This window comes from Sinocyclocheilus grahami, unplaced genomic scaffold (assembly GCF_001515645.1).
Source record: "Sinocyclocheilus grahami isolate Dianchi unplaced genomic scaffold, SAMN03320097.WGS_v1.1 scaffold12.1, whole genome shotgun sequence".
NCBI classification, from domain to species: domain Eukaryota; kingdom Metazoa; phylum Chordata; class Actinopteri; order Cypriniformes; family Cyprinidae; genus Sinocyclocheilus; species Sinocyclocheilus grahami.
The window spans coordinates 2,505,009-2,525,388 of record NW_015505191.1 but is presented as its reverse complement, the minus strand read 5'-3'; the positions used below and the strand labels follow the sequence as shown (position 1 = coordinate 2,525,388).

The 20,380-nt window shown below is 37.1% G+C and overlaps 1 protein-coding gene across 2 annotated transcripts in view; it reads left to right on the top strand.

The window, feature by feature from the left end:
• LOC107597375 (multiple epidermal growth factor-like domains protein 9) overlaps window positions 1-20,380 on the top strand; it is a 116,051-nt gene that overhangs the window by 92,389 nt on the left and 3,282 nt on the right. Inside the window, exons 4-5 of one of the 2 annotated variants that reach the window (XM_016288403.1) lie at window positions 8,348-8,497; window positions 19,289-19,558. In XM_016288403.1, coding sequence (XP_016143889.1) covers window positions 8,348-8,497; window positions 19,289-19,558 — 420 coding nt within the window. The remainder of the gene's footprint in view (window positions 1-8,347; window positions 8,498-19,288; window positions 19,559-20,380) is intronic. The other variant, XM_016288411.1, reaches the window with a different exon arrangement.

Genomic DNA, 20,380 nt, shown 5'->3' with positions numbered 1-20,380 from the left:
CACAACACACACTGGCCCAGCTAACCAATCACAGCACATTTCGTATTTCAGAAGGCGGGCCTTCATTTCATACAGGAACTATTCGAGCCGTTCATGCCATACTGGGGAGAGAGGTGTTGTAATAATGTAAAATATGTGAAAAATAATGTTTTTCCGAACAAGCTAGTATGAGAGCCTGTTCTAGTACACCCCCAAAACAAAATCAAGACTTTGGTGAAGAGCATAATAGGACCCCTTTAAAAAGGCTTTTGTTGTGTCAGTCCACTGCAGTAACCAAAGACTGGTGTTGATGCTGATGCGCAGGAGCCATGTCATCACTCTAACTCAACAACTGCACATAAGCACTTCCTGCTGCTGTATGCACTGACAGCACTGCAGAGCTTTAACCCATACTGTATCTCTCTCACCACACAAGCTCTTCGGTTTTCAAACACACAGGGGATTTCAAACTTGTTTTCTAAAATGTAAAGGCTGGGATTTATTTTCTAACCCGGGATCTTTATAAATATTTGCATGTGGAATAATTTCTGCAAAATATTACATGGCTTCTTGCACGTTTTTACAACACTTTCAAAGTGAAATTCCACTGTCCACTGAGTGGAATACATATGGAATACATATGGAGCTGATTATGTGATTATTCATGCAGTCTGGTAAATGCGTTTTGAGGAAAAATAGTATTGTGCAAGGAACTGCAAGAAAATGAGTTTTTATTAATTGATAATATGCCCTAAAATCTAAATTGTGTGAAAAGGAATAAAATAGGTATAGGTACGTGTATGTACTTTTTTTTGTAAGTTTTGAAAAGGTAGGTAGAGGTAGGCCTATGTATTTGAGCCTGGGTTAAACCCCCCCTGAGTCTAGTGGGTCCCTAGACTCCAATTTGAAAAGCCCAGTCTTCAGATACTTAGTTTTTTTCAAATTCCCAGGCAGTTTTCATATGTAATGCAAATTTTCCAGTAATCGCTGTTAAGAGGTTTGAACGTTGCTGTATATGAATCCATCAAGTGTCATTTTGCTGATGTATTTTTTCACTCTTTCCATCAGTTGATTTTCTGTCAGATATGTTTGCTGTTCAGTGTTCACTTTACCAGCCTGATATAATTTTCAGTATCCAGTGTTACCTTTAGAATAAGCTTTTTCCCCACAATTCTGGTTAAGTAGGAGCATAATTTTTGTAATGAGAGTTTAGAACAGAAGCCTGTCAGCATGCCCTCTGCTTTCTAAAAGCCAATAATGTACATACACAGACAAGCACAGAGAGCCTCCATTACCTTTCTGCCATTACGTCAGATACCACAGCAGGAGTCAAACTATCCCAACCAGTGCCTCCGAGCTGGTGAATCTCGCCAGTCGTATGTCCTTGCAGTGAGACAAAGGGATATTGTTACATTAGTTCAGCACAATTTGAGCTGTTGAGGAGAACCAAGACCTCTGAATGTGTATCTTGTGTCTCTTTGGTCTTTCCTGCTCACCATTCTTAGCTTAAACATTTCATCTTGTTACACCTTTTAGACCTGAAATAATCCGGTTTCCTGCCTGGTTTCCCAGATCAGCCATTGTCAATATATTGGTGCATTCATTTTACATTTCCACAGCAGAGATTTCATCTTCAAAAATTACATTCCTGTTCACTATGATACAAAAATCATCAAAACCTTCACTGCTAGTTTTATTTAATATGGCATTTGTCAACAGAATGATAAACAGTGTGATATTTTTAGCTCCCTCAGGTCTTCTGGTAAAGTTGGGGGATTAACTACAAGACTTTTAAAATTGTTACAAATGCTGTTTATTATATGTTGAAAAGTTTTGTAGATTTAAGTTGGAGCTGCTTCGAGTTGAACAGTCGAGCTCGCTTTGTGCATTTATCTATAGACCTCTCAAACATGAGGACTTTCTATGCTGACTAAATCTAGCAGGTTTGGCCTGTACTTCTCTCACAAAGTTTTTAAACAACGCTGTGTTTAGTTCAATAAATAGCTGCCTAATCAGTGAAATGATTCAATACAGCTTGAAACGACATTGTTGACCCATTCAATTGAAACCTTTTTCAACCCACTTTCCAAAGCACATTTACCTCTTGGCTTTCAAACAATATTACAAAAAAAACTTGTTTAATTTTCAGTACATGTCGCAGTATAGAGTCTGCTCTTCTAAAAGTCTTTAAAGATTTTTTGTTGTCTGTGAATTCTAAAATCTTTTCTGGACCTTAACATTGCTTTTCGACATAATCAATCATGCAATTCATTGTATTGTGGTTGACATTCTTTTGCTCCACTGCAATAATCCAGCATTACACCTCTGAGATCTTCAGACAATCCCAGTTAGACTTCAAGAGTGATTGTGCCCTTTCTGCCCTCTGGCTGCTTCAGGGCTGTGAAGCATTTCAGAGTATTTTGCCCATCGCTATTGATTTATTTAAACTCGGTCTATAGATAACATTTTCTATTTGGTCTGTGCAAGAGCTTTTGTATTGAATTGTATGTTTTATATGTAATACTTTGACTTATTTATTTGTTTTTTTTTACTTGTTATTTTTGTAGAATGTATATATCATTATAATATTTATTGATGTTTTGAATTAGCTAATTTTTTATATTATCAGTTATTTTAATTTGAGTTTAAATTTTGTCATTTAGGGTTTTTTTTGTTTTGTTTTGTTTTTTGTTTTTTTTTATTATATAACTTTAATTTATGTTTATTTCAGTTTTGGTTTTATTAATTTTAGTACTTAAACTTACATTTATTTCAGTTAATTGCAAAGGCAGAATTTCTCATTTTCGTTTAAGTTTTTTTAAATGTAAGTTTGTAGTGTAATACTATGGTTTTAATAAATGTACTAAATTTTATTTCAGCTTTATTTCAGTTACCGAAAACAATTTTAATAGTTTTAGATAACAGTAACACTGTTTTGACCCAGTCTTTCCCATTTCATGTCAGACAACTAACTATACCTGGGTAATTTCACATGTGCCTTGCCTTTTCTTCATGGTTCAGATTTCTTTAATCTGACCCATTAAAGGTGTTCAGTCCAGGCACGTGTTCTCTTTTTTTTTAAATCCAAAACCTTTTAGATTTGCAGACCCAGGGCACGACCACTTACTAGGGCTGTGACGGTGGCAGATTTGTACCACCGCGGTGGTAATGGACCAAATACCGCCGGTGGTACGGTGTTGACAATTAGCGCGTTAACGCAGGCGATTATTTTTTCAGTTTAACAATTAACGCAAAGGCGGGGCTAGGGTTGGCCACCCCACTCACAACTGCTGCTTCTGTCACTTTTTCGCTTGGCAAGAAGTGCATTTATTCAGTCGCAGAACAACTGAGAACGGGAGAAGTTTCAGGCGCGAGTCAAGCAAGCACGGAAACGGTACTGTGCTCGAAGCACGTGCTCTTCAATTGCACGCACAAAGGGCTGCGCGCTGTAGCCTATATCCTTTCATATCAAAGTGCGAAATAAACTACGTGCATGCAATGCCGTGGTCAGTTAAGTCATGAAGTTACCAAAAAGGTGATTAAAGCTGCCTTAAAACTGTGCATGCATATAATATATTTTATGTGAGTCACAGTTAAGAACATGTCTCTGAAATGGTTTTCAAAACTGTCCTGGAGCAGCCCAGCACTCTCACTTTAACACACCTGGTTTAACTCGTCAGCTCGTGTTTATTTTAGCACATCAGTCAGTGAATATGCAGCCTGCAAAACACAAAAATAAATATCAAAGAAATAATACAGTTAAACAAGAAAGTAGCCTAAATAAGAAAGTTAAATACACACTGCAAAAAATGGCATATCTTACTTAGTATTTTTGTCTCGTTTCTAGTCAAAATATCTAAAAATTCTTAACTTAACATACTTTTACTAGATAAGCAAAATGACAAAATATTTAGTCTTGTTTCCAGGGGGAAAAAACTAAATTAAGTGCATTTTGCTTAAAACAAGTTAAATTATCTGCCAGTGGGGTAAGTAAAATATTCTTAAAACAGGAGTATTTTGTCTCGAGCTGCGCGGCGCGACAAAATACTATAAAACTAATTATAATCAGTGATGCTACACTGGATGCGGCACGACATGACAAATCCCGACAGTAAACTGCCTCGTTCTATTTTTGAGGTACTGACACAGAGTTCAAATGTCCTGTGTAGACACTAGACAGACTCAACCTGTTGCGACGCGACGGTCTCGCGTCTGGTGTAGACACGGTTCACTGTTCCGCTACTGTTATTACACTTGTATACAAAACTTCGTATTATGCTTGTTTATAGAGTGTGTGACGTCACATGCACTACCGGTGGTGGCAGTAGACAACCACCTACTGAATAATAATAGCGACTTTTACTTTTACTACTTGTGTATGGATTAACTGGTTCTCACCATGAATATAGCCATAGATGCTGGATTGGCGTTAAGAAAGAAATAAACAAACAAACTTTTAAATGTTTGATTTTCTCACACCTGTCTTCATAATTACACTCATGCATACACAGACACTCACACTCATTAATGCGGCTCATTATTCCTCCTCCCAGTTCAGTGAATTCCTGGCCACCGTCATAATGGTGATTTGTGGACTCGCATTGTACATTAGCAGCTTTATTTCACCAGTGTATTCTGCTCCTCTATTCAGTAACAGTGCTGTAACTGCCAAATAAATTGTATTTCAGCTGAGTTGTCAGTTTTCAAGCTTAATTGAGTGTGATGAGATAAAACAGACCAGATAGCACAAAATAATACAAAGACAATAAACAGATAACACTCTTTCTGTTGTATTGTCTTTGCTTGCTACACTGCAACCAGTGTAGTGTATGATTCACAAACCAGCTATGAGCCAGTTAAATGATCAGCCAGTCAAAAGGACAAAAATAAATGACTTTGAATGAGTCAAATTGTATGCTCAATTCGTGAGAGCAATTATTAATTATCATCTGACTCACTGACTAAATGTGTGTGGTTTTTAGTTACAGATACACATTCACAAATAGGTTTTATTATAATAAATTGTATTTAAATAGGATTGTTGGTTTATCAAGGCTGCGAAACACTGTAGGAAACATTGCGTATATTTTGTTCATGATAGTTAATCAGATTCAGCTATAGATTTAGACTTGTGTTAATGTAAATACGTTATCATTGATTGTTTTCCTGACTTACTGCTCTTGCTTCCCTTTGACCCCTGTGTCAGTCTCCTGTTATGAAATGAAAGAAGAGTTAGAGCTGGACCAGGGGGATTGTTTGCATAAGGCTTCATCTGTGGACACTCATCCGTCTTCAATACAGGGAACAGCGTTTGAACACTAATGATCCTCCTCCTGCTTTACTGTCTGGCCCTGGAGACCCAGTGGAAAAACACACAATTACACACACACACAGTTGAGTGGGTCTGACAGCAGCCCATCTTTTTTTTTAAACACGCATACACAGCCTCTTTGATCTGTGTGCTTACTGCCATGAGTTGGATCTCTATAGTGTTTGCTTTGTCTTGTTCTTAAGGAATATGTTTCTGCTTTCATCCCTGAAGATTTTCAGGCTCTTGCCTTATGTCAGTAGATGGACAGATGCTTGAAGTCATCAACTGATCCATGATATTGTGATTTTATCCGATATTTGTATATATTTTGAGATTAATTCAAGTAACTTTGAATAATTACAATAAATACAACTGTTTTAGCACTCAGTTCTGTTATTTATACTGTTAATTAGTGGTGCTTTCTGAAATCAAGTTAGTCATGTCTGTACAGTGCTGTTCAAAATGCATTTAGTTTCAAGGTAAAGTTCTACACCGAAATCCAAAAGATGTTTTGATGAAGAGGAAGAACAACCTTGGTTGAAATCATACCTGGTTTTGCGGGACGAGGCCATCTTCTGCTGGGAAAAAAAACGATTACAATAATATATGTATGCCATAGAATGTCTTGTTACATATGTGCAATACTGATCATATTTCATTAAATAAGTGGAATGATTTAATATGTTCAAATGTTTAGAGAATTCATGCACAACATGTTTATACTGCTTTGTAAGGAAGTGACGCACAGAATGTTTGTACTGCAGACAGGAATAATACTTCAAATCTTGGTGAGGTTTACTATTACTGTTAAATCAGAAGAGCAATTGGAAAAAGAAAACATACCATAGACTTGTCTTGGAACAAAAATATATTAGCAAATTAGCAACCATTGCCACCAGAAACCATTCAGAACATTAGCAGTTGAACACTCTGGCAATGTGTTGGTGAGTTTTGAACAGCCAAGCATCACTCACTCATTTCTTCAGAAAATATTAAAATCTACAGTTGTTATGCAGCATATTTGTGAAAAGTCATTTATTTTTTGACTGCACAGCCAGTGGCAGATGAGACAAATGATCCTGAAGAAAAAGAAGATGCCTCGTTGCCTGACAGTCTGTGATATTGTTGTGTCAGTTCAAATGTTATGAAGTTAATTCAGATCTTGCCATCTTGTGCAAAAACACAAAGGCTGCATTCTTTATCGTACAGAGATGATTAAACGAGCGTAATTGTTCATGTTGATGACAGCTGTACAGAAACTCATAGTCAGCTGGTTACTAGTGATGCTGCTTACACCTGTGCAATGCAGTTTTTCATTCATTGTGACTGTTGCTTGGTTAATTTGTGTCATTAATCTTTCTCTATCTGAGGTAATTGCTTACTGAGCACTGCAGTGGTCCCAAAACGTATTTGGACATTGATGCCGCAATTAAAAATGAATGAATGTGATGAATTGCTTATGCTCCTCTATTGTAAGTCGCTTTGGATAAAAGCATCTGCTAAATGTATAAAGTAGAGTTGCACAAGTAATCATATTTGAATCACTATGACGATTTCTGCTTCTCTTTATTAAGTAATCTAAATTCCTCAAAGCTTTTCTCATAAATCGATACATTTTCCACCAAGTGTGTATTTAATGTTCCCCACCTGGCAACCATGCACACATTCTCTCTCTGTGCAGCAAAAAATGTTCATGATCTGAAAACACATATGTTGGGAGTTTAGTGATCTCCATTGCGATATTCTGTGTCATACAGCCAGTCTTTGTTCCCTCAGAAGGCTGTTTGTGCTATTTTTTGCTTTTGTTCCAGTTTTTGCTTTGAAGTAAAATAAACCCTGTGTAAAGGTTGACAGTGTCTTGATTTGTGCTTACATAAGAGTGGCATCATTAAAAAGTAATTTCTCAAATGAAAATAATCTTGATTAATTATTGTGGTTTATATTTTGTGCAAAATAAATAGTAACGTGCAACCCTACTTTAAATGTAGCTAAATGTCATGTAACGAATGTCTTTGCAATAAATAACAAAATATCAGACCAAGAAGCATTGGCTAAGAAATGATGCAGTCGTCACTTATCTTTGTAATTTCAAAGGGATAGTTTGCCCAAAATTGAAAATGTTGTTATTATTTACTTATTTTATTCCAAATCTTTGACCTTCTTCTTTCTGCTGTATTTATTTGTTGGATAGTTTGATATCTAATATAGTGACATTCATACAGGAGTTGGGCCAGAAGTGTTGCTTTGTTTTTTTTAAAAAAGGATAAAAGAACAGCAAGAACAAGAAGGCTGCTGTACAACAGAGAAATCTCTTTTGGACATCAGTAGCACAGGTGTTCATCAGCATGTGAATCAGAGGATCACTGTCACATGTGAAAATGCTGTCAGATCCTGTTCCAGCTCCTGAACAACACCTCAATCCTCACTCAGTCTTTCCCTCTGCCGTTTCATCCCGCTCATTTATTACTGTATAGTGTATTTGCTTTTTCTCTCAGGTTCCAAGAAGGAAATCATGACTCTCATTTATCACTTACAACAGTTTGTTGCATAATAATCAGAGGAATGCCATTCAATGCGTGTGTGTGGTTTCTCGTACTTCCTCTTTGATTATGCAATCGCTTGTTGAAATGTTCTCTTTTCACTTGGCTTTCAAACACCATTTCAAATCAATTAAATAAAAGCAGTTCAAACCACTCAACTCGTAAAGAGTTCACTTGAATGTTATTGGCACACACAAAAAGAACTCATTCAAGTTTTATTTGAGGTAAACTCATTCAAGTTTAATACTCTTTTAGTATTTTGTCATTAGGTTTGCACATGCTCTGCCAGGGTCTGAGGAAGTTCCTTCCTAGTTTTGATGTTTTGCAGCCTTGCACGCTCACTAGAAGTATAGGTTTGCTTGATCTCACCATCTCTTTTATTTCTAACTTCAGGTTTGTTATGTCTACCTTGTTTAAACTCCGTTTCCCTCTCCTCAACCTTACTGGACCAAAGTCCTGTCAGTCACAGCTGTGTGTCTGTTTACTCAACCCTCTCTCCCTCCCCCTGTTCTTTCAGGCATCTGCGTGAACTGCCAAGGCAACACCGAAGGACGCAGCTGTGAAAAGTGCAGGTATAATTTCTACCGAAGGCCTGGTTCTCCTGTGACAGAGCCCTGCATCCCCTGCCCCTGCTCCAGCGTCACCTCCACAGGCAGCTGTAAGCTCGGTGAGTCCTTCCCACATGCACGTCAGGCTAGTGTAGCCCACGTTAGCATAGCCTGCTAACTTTATCAAGCTCTTATTGGCCACTGCTGTAGGAAATTCAGAGGAGATTTCCACATCTGGGATACGTGGAGTTACCCCCCCCCCCTCATCTGTTTTGGATTATGTGTCTTGCATCATTCTGGCCAACCGCTTGCTGTCTGAATTTCTGGGTGGGTGGACGGAGACTTTTAAGAGAAGAGAGGTTTATTTGAAGTGAAAGTGAAACTGGAAACTTTTTTCTCTCCTCTCTGGGCCTCCACTCTGAACTAAACCCTCACAGGATATGTTTATGAAATGTACTGTAAAGGCGAGAACGAATGGGGGAGTTTCTTGTGTCTTATTCAGAAAGTGTTTTGATCAGTCCTGCAGTGCTCTGTCTCTCTAGGCCAGTGATGGGCAAACTTGGCCCTTCCAGGCCACTTTCCTGCAGAGATTTGATCCAACCCTGATAAAACTCACCTGCCTGTAGCCTTCTAGTAGTCTTGAAGACAATGATTAGCTGGTTCAGGTGTGTTTGATTAGGGTTGGAGCTAAACTCTGAAGGAAAGAGTTTGCCCACCCCTGCTCTAGGCTGATTTTATTTGCCATATGTTTGTGAGGAATTGTGTGACATTGCTTTGTTGATCTGTGGGAGGGGTTTCTGGGTTTGCTGACTGCAGCAATGTTCTTGCTGCCTTGCAAGCTGATGTAAGGTAGAACCTGACAGTGGATAAATACCACATAGACCAGCAAAAGGGCAGGTGTGTGTTCAGTGTTCCCAGATATTACAGTAGTGTACATCACAAATGTAGCCACACAGTGTAGCTGCTGTTTTTGTGTAACAGGAGAAACATTATAACATGCACTATAAGAATTACAATCATAATCTTTTTTTTTTTTTTTTTTTAGTAAAGATTATTTTCTCCTTAATAAAAAAAATTCAAACTAAGATTTTTTTTATTCACTACCACTCAAAAATGTAGGGTTGGTAAGATTTTTTTCTTTCCTAACCAAGGCTGAATTTATTTGATCAAAAATACACTAAACAGTATAACATTGTTGTGAAATATTATTACAATGTAAAATAACTGTTTTCTATTTTAGTATATTCTAAAATGTAATTTATTTCTGTTATGGCAAAGCTACATTTTCAGCAGCTGATATGCTGATTTAATGCTCAAGAAACATTTCTTATAAAACACTTTATAAAACAGCATGTGAAATAGAAATTCTTAATAATAATTTGTAAGTTGTGATTTTTAATATTTTGTAATATTTCAAGTTTTGTAAACAATGTAAGCAAAAAGCTGTCACTTTTTATCAGTTAAATTCAAATACATCCTTGCTAAATAAAAGTATTAATTCCTTTGAGTGAAAAATTTAAGGGGGTCTGAATACTTTCCGTACCCACTGTATATTACTGCCCCAAACTTTTGAACTGTGTATTTTTATTAGATTTATTACATTTGAAAACAAAAATACACATTTTATGAAATTACAAATGTTTATTTTATGGCTACAGTACATATCTACAGTAAATACAGTTTATGTAGTAGCCACTGTTTCTAAATCAGAAGTGACTATTTCCCCAAACCAATCACCTGTATTCAGAGCCTTGATGAACACTTTCTGCCATTAATGATGTCCAGTGACTTGTTTGCATTATTTATGCATAATTTTATTTATTTGTAAGGCTTTTTTATGACTAAATTTGGTAATGGGAGAGTAAAAATATTTTTTAAACGTACACCGTTCAAACTAGGCTGCTTATGTTGAAGTGTTTGGGATGTGGCTTTTAATGATGAGACCTTTTTTGTAATCAGGCTCTCAAAAAGTATATAACAATTTGGATATAGATTTATCGGCCAACATATCGGTTATCGGCTTTCAAAAATAAAGAATAATCGGTTATCGGTATCGGCCAAAATTTTCATATCGGTGCATCCCTAATCTATACCATAGTGCCATACTAACAATTACCTGCTCTGGGATTTGAGGCATCTGGTCTTATTTGTGGTGTGTGTTTTGCAGGCCTTTACAGTCTTTGTTTGCATCTGGCTCTAGAAAATTATGGCCATAAATCTAATCTGGAGGGTAAACAGCTTTTCAGGCACAGCTGTTATCCAAGATGATAGGTAAAGAATAATTGACGACAGGCCGTTGTATTATTAAAAAATAATGCACACCCGAGGTGGTGATGTGGCCATGATGCGAAGTGGAGTACGTTATTTTCTAATAATTTAACAGACCAAAGTCAATTATTCCACTGATACTACGGTTACCACACCTCAAATATTGTTCAGATGTTGTATTTCAAGACATTCGTCAGGTTTTTGTCCTTAAAATGCTATTTTGAGTAGGATTCATTTCTTATGCATCTCATCCAATAACCCCTTTGCTAATTCTAAAACATAATTTTAGTCCTAGTAACAGAGACTTGAGCAGACTAATGCAGTTATTAATGAAGTTGTTAGAGAGAACGAGAGCCTATATGAATTACCGGAGTCTGTGCGTCTCTCAACAGTGTTCGGGAGCAGCATCTCAACTAACAGCGAAACTGTAAGTTTCTTCTTTAAGAACAGCGCCGTTATTATCTCACTAGAGAAATGTCATGTTGCTTTTAAGTTGCTAAATTATTTTACTAATAAAATCATCAGAGCAGGGCTGACAACGTGTTTCTGTGCGCGTGTATGTTTCTGTGTGTGCGAGCTGGGGCGGATTTAGTGATTTGGAGGCCCCAGGCAAAATACAGGAATGGGGCCCTATACAATTTCACACATTTACAACCTTGAGGTTCCTTTCACTGTTGCTCGCTGCTGCACGACCGTGTCCCATAGTTGTGTCTAATCTTTTAGATTTTTCATTTACATGTTATAAATAAAGAATTTCTTTTATGTTGTAAATTCCTTGTTCACATTTAAACAGGTTATAATAGTATTAGAGTAGATTGGACACTAGGTGGTGTGTTGGGGTAATTTTCACTATGCAATTGTCTACACAACGCAAGGCTGTCTAATTCTAAACTTTAAAATATACATTTATTTTTGATTTATTTTAATTGCACATTTAAATTAAACTGAAGGAAATTATAAATTTACATGCTTAAGGATTATTTCAACCAAACATGAAGTGTGCCTGTGTGGAAAGTGACTGTGCATGGTCCTTCTTGGGTCTTTCACAAAAACGAGTGAGCGCCATTTTAAAAAATTAAAGTAGGCCCTATATAATATGCACTGTTGCTTAGTATTAAAATTATAGCTTCAGATGCATGATATTTGTAGGGCACTATGAAATCCGTTTTATTTTTCCAAAATCTTTTTTTCAGTTTTAATTTTTCTGGATTCAGTTTTTTTTCCTTTTAATTTTTCTGGATGATTATATAAAATTTTAACAAAAAGCATGTCTAATTAATTAAAATCATGAAACTTGTTTAATTTAACAGCAATTTAGGCCTATTAAAAGTTTAACAAAAATTACATTCTTATGGCCCAAATTCTGCGCTTTCCATTTGAATTTTTCTGTATTCCATTTTAATGGTTTAATCAAAAACATATCTAATTAATTGAATTCATAAAAACAACTTAATTTATACATTTTATACAATAATAGGGCCCTATGAAATTGTAATTTTATTTACTTATTTTTTTAGAAATTCTGTGTTGTGTATTAAAATTTTTCTGGTAATCAAATTAAGGCAAAAACATTAATCTATCTTTTAGTCCAATGAAAATTAAACAAACCCTTTAATTTTTGTACATTCAAAATGCTACACAACAGAAGTTTACTGTGTAACGAGCAATGTCACGGAATTCGTCAAATATTGAATGAATAAATCAAATGCAATTCAGTACACTTCAATCAAACCGCGATATGGACTAGTGTATGTGAATATTAAATGGCAAAAATACTATTTAGCTACTACAGACGACAACCGCGAGCGTTGCGCGTGCTTCAATAGCAAACAAAACACGTGTCTGCACCGTTCATTCCGTCACATTCCGCGTTACACCGTAAATTCCGTTTTTATGAATAGATTCCGGGATTCCGTCCCCATTTTCTACATCGCCCTACTTTTGCTAAGAAGCACGTTCAACACAGACACACAGACGGTTGTCGTGGTAATGAACACCACAGCAACCACTTGCGCGTCCGCACTGAACACGCATCTCGCATATAAAAAGCATTTTAGGGGGCCCTTGGCTTTTGGGAGCCCAAGGCGGTCGCCTACCTTTGCCTAATGGTTAAGTCCGCCTCTGTGTGCGAGTGTCTGTACTGTATGTGTGTGTATTTATAAGGAAGAGAGAACAGGAGAAAGAGAGAAAGAAATGTAATCGAAATGTGCTTTCCGTACATAATAAAGCATAATTTTGTGGCAAAAACATAGAAATAACTGAAATCATTAGGTGAAGTGATATGGACATTTAATGCGGTCAAGACCTGCCTCGAACTACTTTAGCCATGCATTTCCCTGAAAATAATTGCACGCTTTAGAACATTCGTCAGCCAATCAGATTCAAGCATTCAACAGCCCAATAGCCATTTTTCAAAGTCGTTTGAAAAATAAAATACAGTAATATCTAATCATTCATATTTGCACAACTATCGTTGTCTTATTGTACTAAATAAGTATAGCTGTGTAAACACTTTCATCTTAGTTCTTGCTAACTGCGTTTGCAACTGGAGAACACATACATTTTTATTCATGATAGAGGCTTTCTTAATTTATACACTAGACATACACATGTATATACATTTTTGAATTGTCAGTTGGTTGCCAGTTATATTTATGCAAATGCTGCCAACTGAGGCTCATCAGCATAACTCAAGGCACATCTCTATAATAGAAGCTGTATTAGGCTCTTACGTGTGATTTAAGAGCAAGCCAGCATGCCTGCCCAGAGCACTTTCTATCTCTCCCTCTTTTCCGGTGTGTCTGCTGCTGATTTGGAGTAGCAACTAATAAACAACATTTTGAGATTATACATCCTCTGACAAAACTTAGCTAATGAATAATTAATGTGGCTTGACTCCTCAATCAAAAAATAAGGCTTCCTGTAATGAGAAGTGTGTGTGTGTGTGTGTGTGTGTGTGTGTGTGTGTATGTGTATGTGTATGTGTGTGTGTGTGTGTGTGTGAGTTTGTGTACTTAAATAATAGATATCTGTCTATTATCATAATTGTTTGTGTGTGTGTGTGTGTGTGTGTGTGTGTGTGTGTGTGTGTGTGTGTGTGTGTGTGTGTGTGTGTGTGTGTGTGTGTAAAAGAGAGAGTGTTCATCATCATGCCTGTATCCGAAAAAGCAGCCCACACTGAAATGGGAACTACAGGTTCAGCCTTTGAGGATTAGTGATTATGGTAATGGAATGCTAATAACCAGCACAGCCAGAACAGTGGCTGATTAGACGACAGACCTTATTTTATTCTGCCCGTAAATCCCTGATGATGCAGCCTGATGAGGTACAGGGGAGCACACGAGTGTTAAATGAATTCCTCATTTACTCATCAAGGCCATACTTTTATTAACAGAACTCCCAGAAGACTGAATGTACCATCAGCCGGCCTCTAGATTACACTGCAGGCTTACTGGATGTCTCTATAGTGCTTACTGGGGAAACTGTTTTACTAGGATCTAAACAATGGAAATATATCATAATGTCAAGCACCAGCAAGAGGACGGAAGTGATTAATTCACACATGTGCTGCTGTAAAGGTCACTCAGCACAAGAGCAGAGCACATGGGTTAGATCATTAGTTTACATCCTGCACTGCACCATGGGAGGCGTTAGCTCTACTGCTGTGATTGAAGGGTTGCTGGTTCAAGTCTCAGCATCTGAGAGACTGATGTAGCTCTAGGTGGGTTGCAGGTATAATGAGCAGTTGCACACGTTTGCACACTTCCTGCCCTACTGTAGCTGTGTTTTCGAAGAAGAAACTGCTACTGTATAACCCCTGAGTGCCAGTGCCATAACCCAAATACAAGATTTTAAGCTGTGTCTTGGCGAGCCTTATACTGCTCTTTTAGGATTTATGTGATGGATCATCAAAGCCAGAATGTTTTAATTGCCCTCATCATAAAGATAGGATCAGTGTAATTAACACTACATATTTTTGCTCTGGGATGGTGTGATAGCACCATTTAAAAGATCAAATTTAAAGCGCAGTTGTGAAATCAAACACCCAATATTCAGGATTAGTGAGTGCGTGGAAACAGCAGACCGCTCATAACACAACCCTTGTTTGACTTATGTAGTCCAGTTTTAGTCACCGTCCGACTGGTGCTCAGGGACTCTTTTTCTCTCTTTCTCTCATTGTGTCCATGGTCATCTACAGTCTGGATGCATCTCTCAGCACTCACAGCCAGAAGCTCTTTGCTTAGATCTCATCACAGCAAACTCTTACGCCAGTGTTGAGTTTAAATATGCTAGTTTGTTTCATTCCCATGGTGCCACATACAGTATAGTATTAAAAGTATTGTATTTTTGTGTAAGGCAGCCCACCATAGAAAAAGTTATTTTAAATGGTAATAGGGTCAGTATCACCATAGAGTGCCTTTCTACCCTCACAATACTCACAAATTTTGGTCTTAATTTCCCATTCGCTTTATGTCATGTCATAAATAGTAGACACTCAAGTACTATAGAAACATATTAGCTGAGCTCCCACACATTTTTTAGATAATTATGGGCCATTATTCAAAGCATAAACCAAAAGATAAGTCCTCCCTGTCATGGACATATATATTACTGTTAAATACGTTTTCATTTTCACGTTTTCACGCAAATTATATTTTGTGAAAGGTATGATGTCCCTTTCATAAACAGGGTTATTTGTTTGCTTTCGAATTATAAATACATAAAAGATTTTATGTAAACCATGTTATTAAAGAAACTAATACAATTCGCACATGTATTTTTTTATTATTATTTGGAGAAAACGGTGATATTTGGATGCAGTTTTTTGTTTGCATGTTATTGCCCCAACACCTAGCTATTGAACACACTGGATTATATAGATATGATTGAATTATTATTTTAAATATTATTTTAAAATATCAAGATGACAGGGTGGACCAGCACATGACGGGGTGGACACATAAAGCAGAACACTTAAAGCATATCAAAATATGACAATGAAACATTTACTCAGCTTCGGAAAAAAATCATATAATAATAATAAATAATATAATTACATTCTCAATCACACTGATATACCCCCCCCCATTCATTTTAGCTTTTAGCAATATTAACTCGTTAAAGTCACCACACTACGGAAGCTTCTGCCGGTGATACAATTATGAAATGGTTAAACATTGACTAGCCTCAATTGAAACATTATTGTCACGAGTCCGAGTCGCAGCTACATGAGGAAATCGTTGTATGCTCTAACATGTTGGGACATATGGACTGCTAAGCACTCCTGAATTTTTTGTCAACAAAAGAAGCGGAAAACGACTTTCCGCAATAAACTCAACACTCATACAGGTAAGACCAAACAAAAGAAGTCTCTGTGTGTGTTTACATTGATTTCACTCTGACCACCAACACCTCAGCAATAAAAATATAGTTTTTATTACCAAATGATCAATACACTCAAATTGAGTAATCTCTTAATTAACAAAATATTAATAGGAGAACAAAATTTTACAATTTTATGATTTGACTATATTCTACTCTCATTCAAATTTAATGTGCAGTGCATGGGACATAGCAAAATAACACGCATCTTCTTACACAAAACAAAAAATGTAAATGTATCTAAAGAGCCATGTAATGCTTATGTTATGAATATAAAAACTTAGCCTAATATAACACACCCTTTCATAGTCATTTTTATGTTATCATGGCAAATGGGTTATGTATGTACAGGACACCAAAAGTTACCCTACAGTGATACTGACCCAATAATATTTCACAATACTACTGTTTTTTACTGTATTTTTGATCAAATAAATACAGCCTTGTTGAGCATAAGAGATTAGTGAAATGCATGTTTGATATGCTGGCTGAATTTGCATTGGAAATGACCTAGCACTGGTTGGCTTGTTATCTGCCATGCAGTGTCAGTTGCTATAATTTGGATGAAGTTGCCTGCTTAATTCCACCACAGCTTCAGCTTTGATTCAGCAGTCTGTAAAAAGTCTGCTATTTGCCAATGCTATGTTCTTTATGTTCACCCTTGTGATAGACAGAGTTTGAGAGAGTGAAACATGCAGCGAGTTGTTAAAATATTAAAACATGAAAATATAAGACAAGAAATCTTCGTATATGTACAGTATATTTAATATAGAGAGCAGATGACTAATTTGACTAGTTTACTGTCCATTTAAGTTTGTTACTATATTATATTAGGGTACATTATACACTCTTTATTCTTCACTATATCTTCAGTTTGTGTTTCATTTGTGAGTATTTTTTTTCTTACTGTGGTCAGGAAGTGTAAAAACTTTTGGAATCAATGTCCATTGTGAGCATGTCCATACCTGTTTGAGCTCGGTGCGTCAAACGTTGCTTACGCTGTGTGTACGCTTGTGACGCTGAAAAAGCAATCAGGTTAAAGTCACCACACTACGGAAGCTTCTGCCGGTGATACAATTATGAAATGGTTAAACATTGACTAGCCTCAATTCAAACATTATTGTCACGAGTCCGAGTCACAGCTACATGAGGAAATCGTTGTATGCTCTAACATGTTGGGACATATGGACTGCTAAGCACTCCTGAATTTTTTGTCAACAAAAGAAGTGGAAAACGACTTTCCGCAATAAACTCAACACTCATACAGGTAAGACCAAACAAAAGAAGTCTCTGTGTGTGTTTACATTGATTTCACTCTGACCACCAACACCTCAGCTTTTTTGTTTCTCTTTGTTCTTTCATTCTCTTGTTCATTTAATTTGTGTGAATGTTCTTAATTCTGTAGTGAAATGATCGTTTTAAGTTCAAAGAGCTCAGAGGAGCTCAAGCTCTTTGTCCCTACGTGATTTTTCTTTTACTGTCATGATGATATATAGCTAAATGGACTCTTTTCTGCCTCAGTCACTCTCCATCCTTTCATTGTGTCATTATATTACCATGATGGTTATTGCCCTCATGCTTGAGAAATGTGGAAAATGGGTCCTTCTAGTGTAGTATTCCCTGGGTCTACATCACTGCCTGGAGATTTGGGTTTTATATCCTGCTGTCGGCCATATGCAGGTGCTGAGTCTGAGCAAATGAAGATAGGAGGGTCATAGAGCCCCCTGATTCACTGCCCCTCTCTGTATGTAACATAAAAATTGCCTCTCTGCTAGATATATTTGATTCACAGCAGGTACTGCGTACAGTCTGTCTTATTGCGTCTCTCTCTCTCTCTCTTTGTATGGCTCAACATGGTTTTTGCTTTAACTGTACCTTTCTTCTTTCCTCCTCCTCCTCCTCCTCCTCAGTTCTTCTCTTCTACTTTCCTTTTATTTTACCTCTACTTCATTGGGCCAGGCTATAAAATCGATTCCTTCTTCTAGTTCTGAACTCATGTATTTTTCCAGCTGTATTTGGATGGGCACAGTATTTTTTTTTTTTAGCTTCTTATGGAGGAAGAGTTGCCTTTGACTTTTGTATTCATGTCCTTATTTGTTATTGTTTAGAAATGCACTGGTGAAACAAAGGGCTGTCAATGATTGCAAAGCCATCCTATCATTCAAAATGTTGTACACTACTAGTTACATTTTGCAGTCAGTACAATTTTAAAGAGATGAATACTTTTATTCAGCAATGATGCATTAAATTAATCATTTATAATTTTACAAAAGATGACAGACAAAAATGCTGCTCTTTTAAACGTTCTATTCATCAAAGGATCCTGGAAAAATACGCTCTAAGAGAGCAACCTCAAATTCTCCCCCCAAAAAATAAGTGAAGAAAATGCAAAAAATAAAAAAGTTTACAGATTCTGTCTGGCCATGCCAATTAGTTCTGCCAAAAGAAAGAGAGAGAAAAACATGTTTAGTTGAGGCTGCTGTGCTCATTAATGATTTTAAAAAGTGTCTCTTCTGGATCATCTCTTCTTTTTTTCTCCACAGAAAGTAATCGCTTCTTATGAGCACTAGATGACAACTAATTTCCTTAGTGTCAGAAAATGAAATGTCCCACAATGTGATGTTGCTCTTGAAAATAATCTTGTCAGTTGCATTGCAATTACAAGTACTTTAGATACATTTCTCAGTATTTCCTCAGTACTTTCCCAGTAGTCATATAATCATCATGCTGATTTTATGATGTCATATCTGGTTGCAAGCAGTTTAATTGCAGTAGCAGGTCACACTATATACATCTACTTTCAGTATCCACCCTTCATGTGACATTTCTGTTCAATGAATACAGAAAAGTTTAACATGTTTGTGTTCTTAGCAGCACTAGAAATGGAAAAATGACATTTACAGTATGCATTCATCACATTATCTCATGCTTTAGCATCATTCCCTGTGGACAAGTGGCAAATTTCTAAAACATTTTATATATTTTTTTCTCTCTTCTTCTTTCTTCTTCTCTTTGACATGACAAACATCAGTTATGTTATCAGACAAAAGAAAGATGTTTATCTGCAGTATGTGTCATCCTTCAGAAAAGCTTGTTTTGAAGCAAATGTGCTTTTGAAGACTTTAGGCAGTAGTTTTTTCTTTGTGTGCATGAGGTCTTCATCATCAGCCCTTTTCATAGGCCAGATTTGCCTGTTGTTTGAGTACTAGGTCTGCTATAGTCTATAACCTTAAACTTCCTTTGTCTCTTTATGTGTTTAGACTCAAGTGGCCAGCCTTTCTGTGTCCAGTGCAAGCCAGAATACCAGGGTCCCAACTGTGAGCAGTGTAGTGATGGCTTCTACAACGCCGACAGCATCTGCCTTACCTGTAACTGCAGCGGGAACGGAGACCCCCGCATATCCCCTCGGATCTGTCACCCGGACACGGGCCACTGCCTGAGCTGCATCAACAACACTACGGGGCCGCACTGCGAACGCTGCGCAGAAGGCTTCACAGGGGACGCGCTGGCCAGGAACTGCACTCCTACAGGTGAGAGCCTGCAGTAGTAAAACTTCTAGTGATTTTTGGCTGCAGTTGGGTATCATTTATTGATGTTTTTTTTTTTTATTCGCATTATTGCATCTGTACTTCGCATTCTTTTTTTATTCTGTTCATTCATATCATTTTCAACAGTTCGGTTAAAGCCGTGACTCTGAAACCATCATTTGTCAGTGCACTTCAGTACTGAAGAAAAGTGAAGTGAACCAATCGAGAGAGGTTGAAACTGATCCCACAGCTTAACTCTTTCTCGTGGACACACTGAGTCGCTTTCTCATGCATTTGGTGTAGTTTCAGTTGTGATTCACTTACAAAATTGAAACATATTAAATGCATCACATTGATGTTATCCAGCCTTACGCTATAGATCGTATAAACAGGAAGGACCTGAACTTTTGATATTAATATATTTAAGCAACTATTGTAAGTGGTGATTGAAAAGTGCTTTGTGTGTTATGTGACTGTGGTTTTTAGAGAGGGGGAGAGAGGATGTGTTGTAGAATGACTTATCCCAGATCGGTGTTCTGACTCAGAACATCCATCTGTACACTGCTGACTCTATCAGTGGCATACAGTGAAGAGGACAGGACATTCCCACAGGCAGGCTGACTCAAGGCTGCCAAACAGTGAGCTTGGACCACAGGGTGAATATATAAAAGAGAGAGGAAGAAGAAAAGAGTGATTTATCACTCCAGTAAGTCAGCCAAATCCACACTTACTTTTCGTCAATCTTTCCACTCAGCCAACAATAATAAATCCTTCTCTTTCGGCCTGTCTGAGCTCTGCTGCTACAGAACAACCATGTTTCCGCTC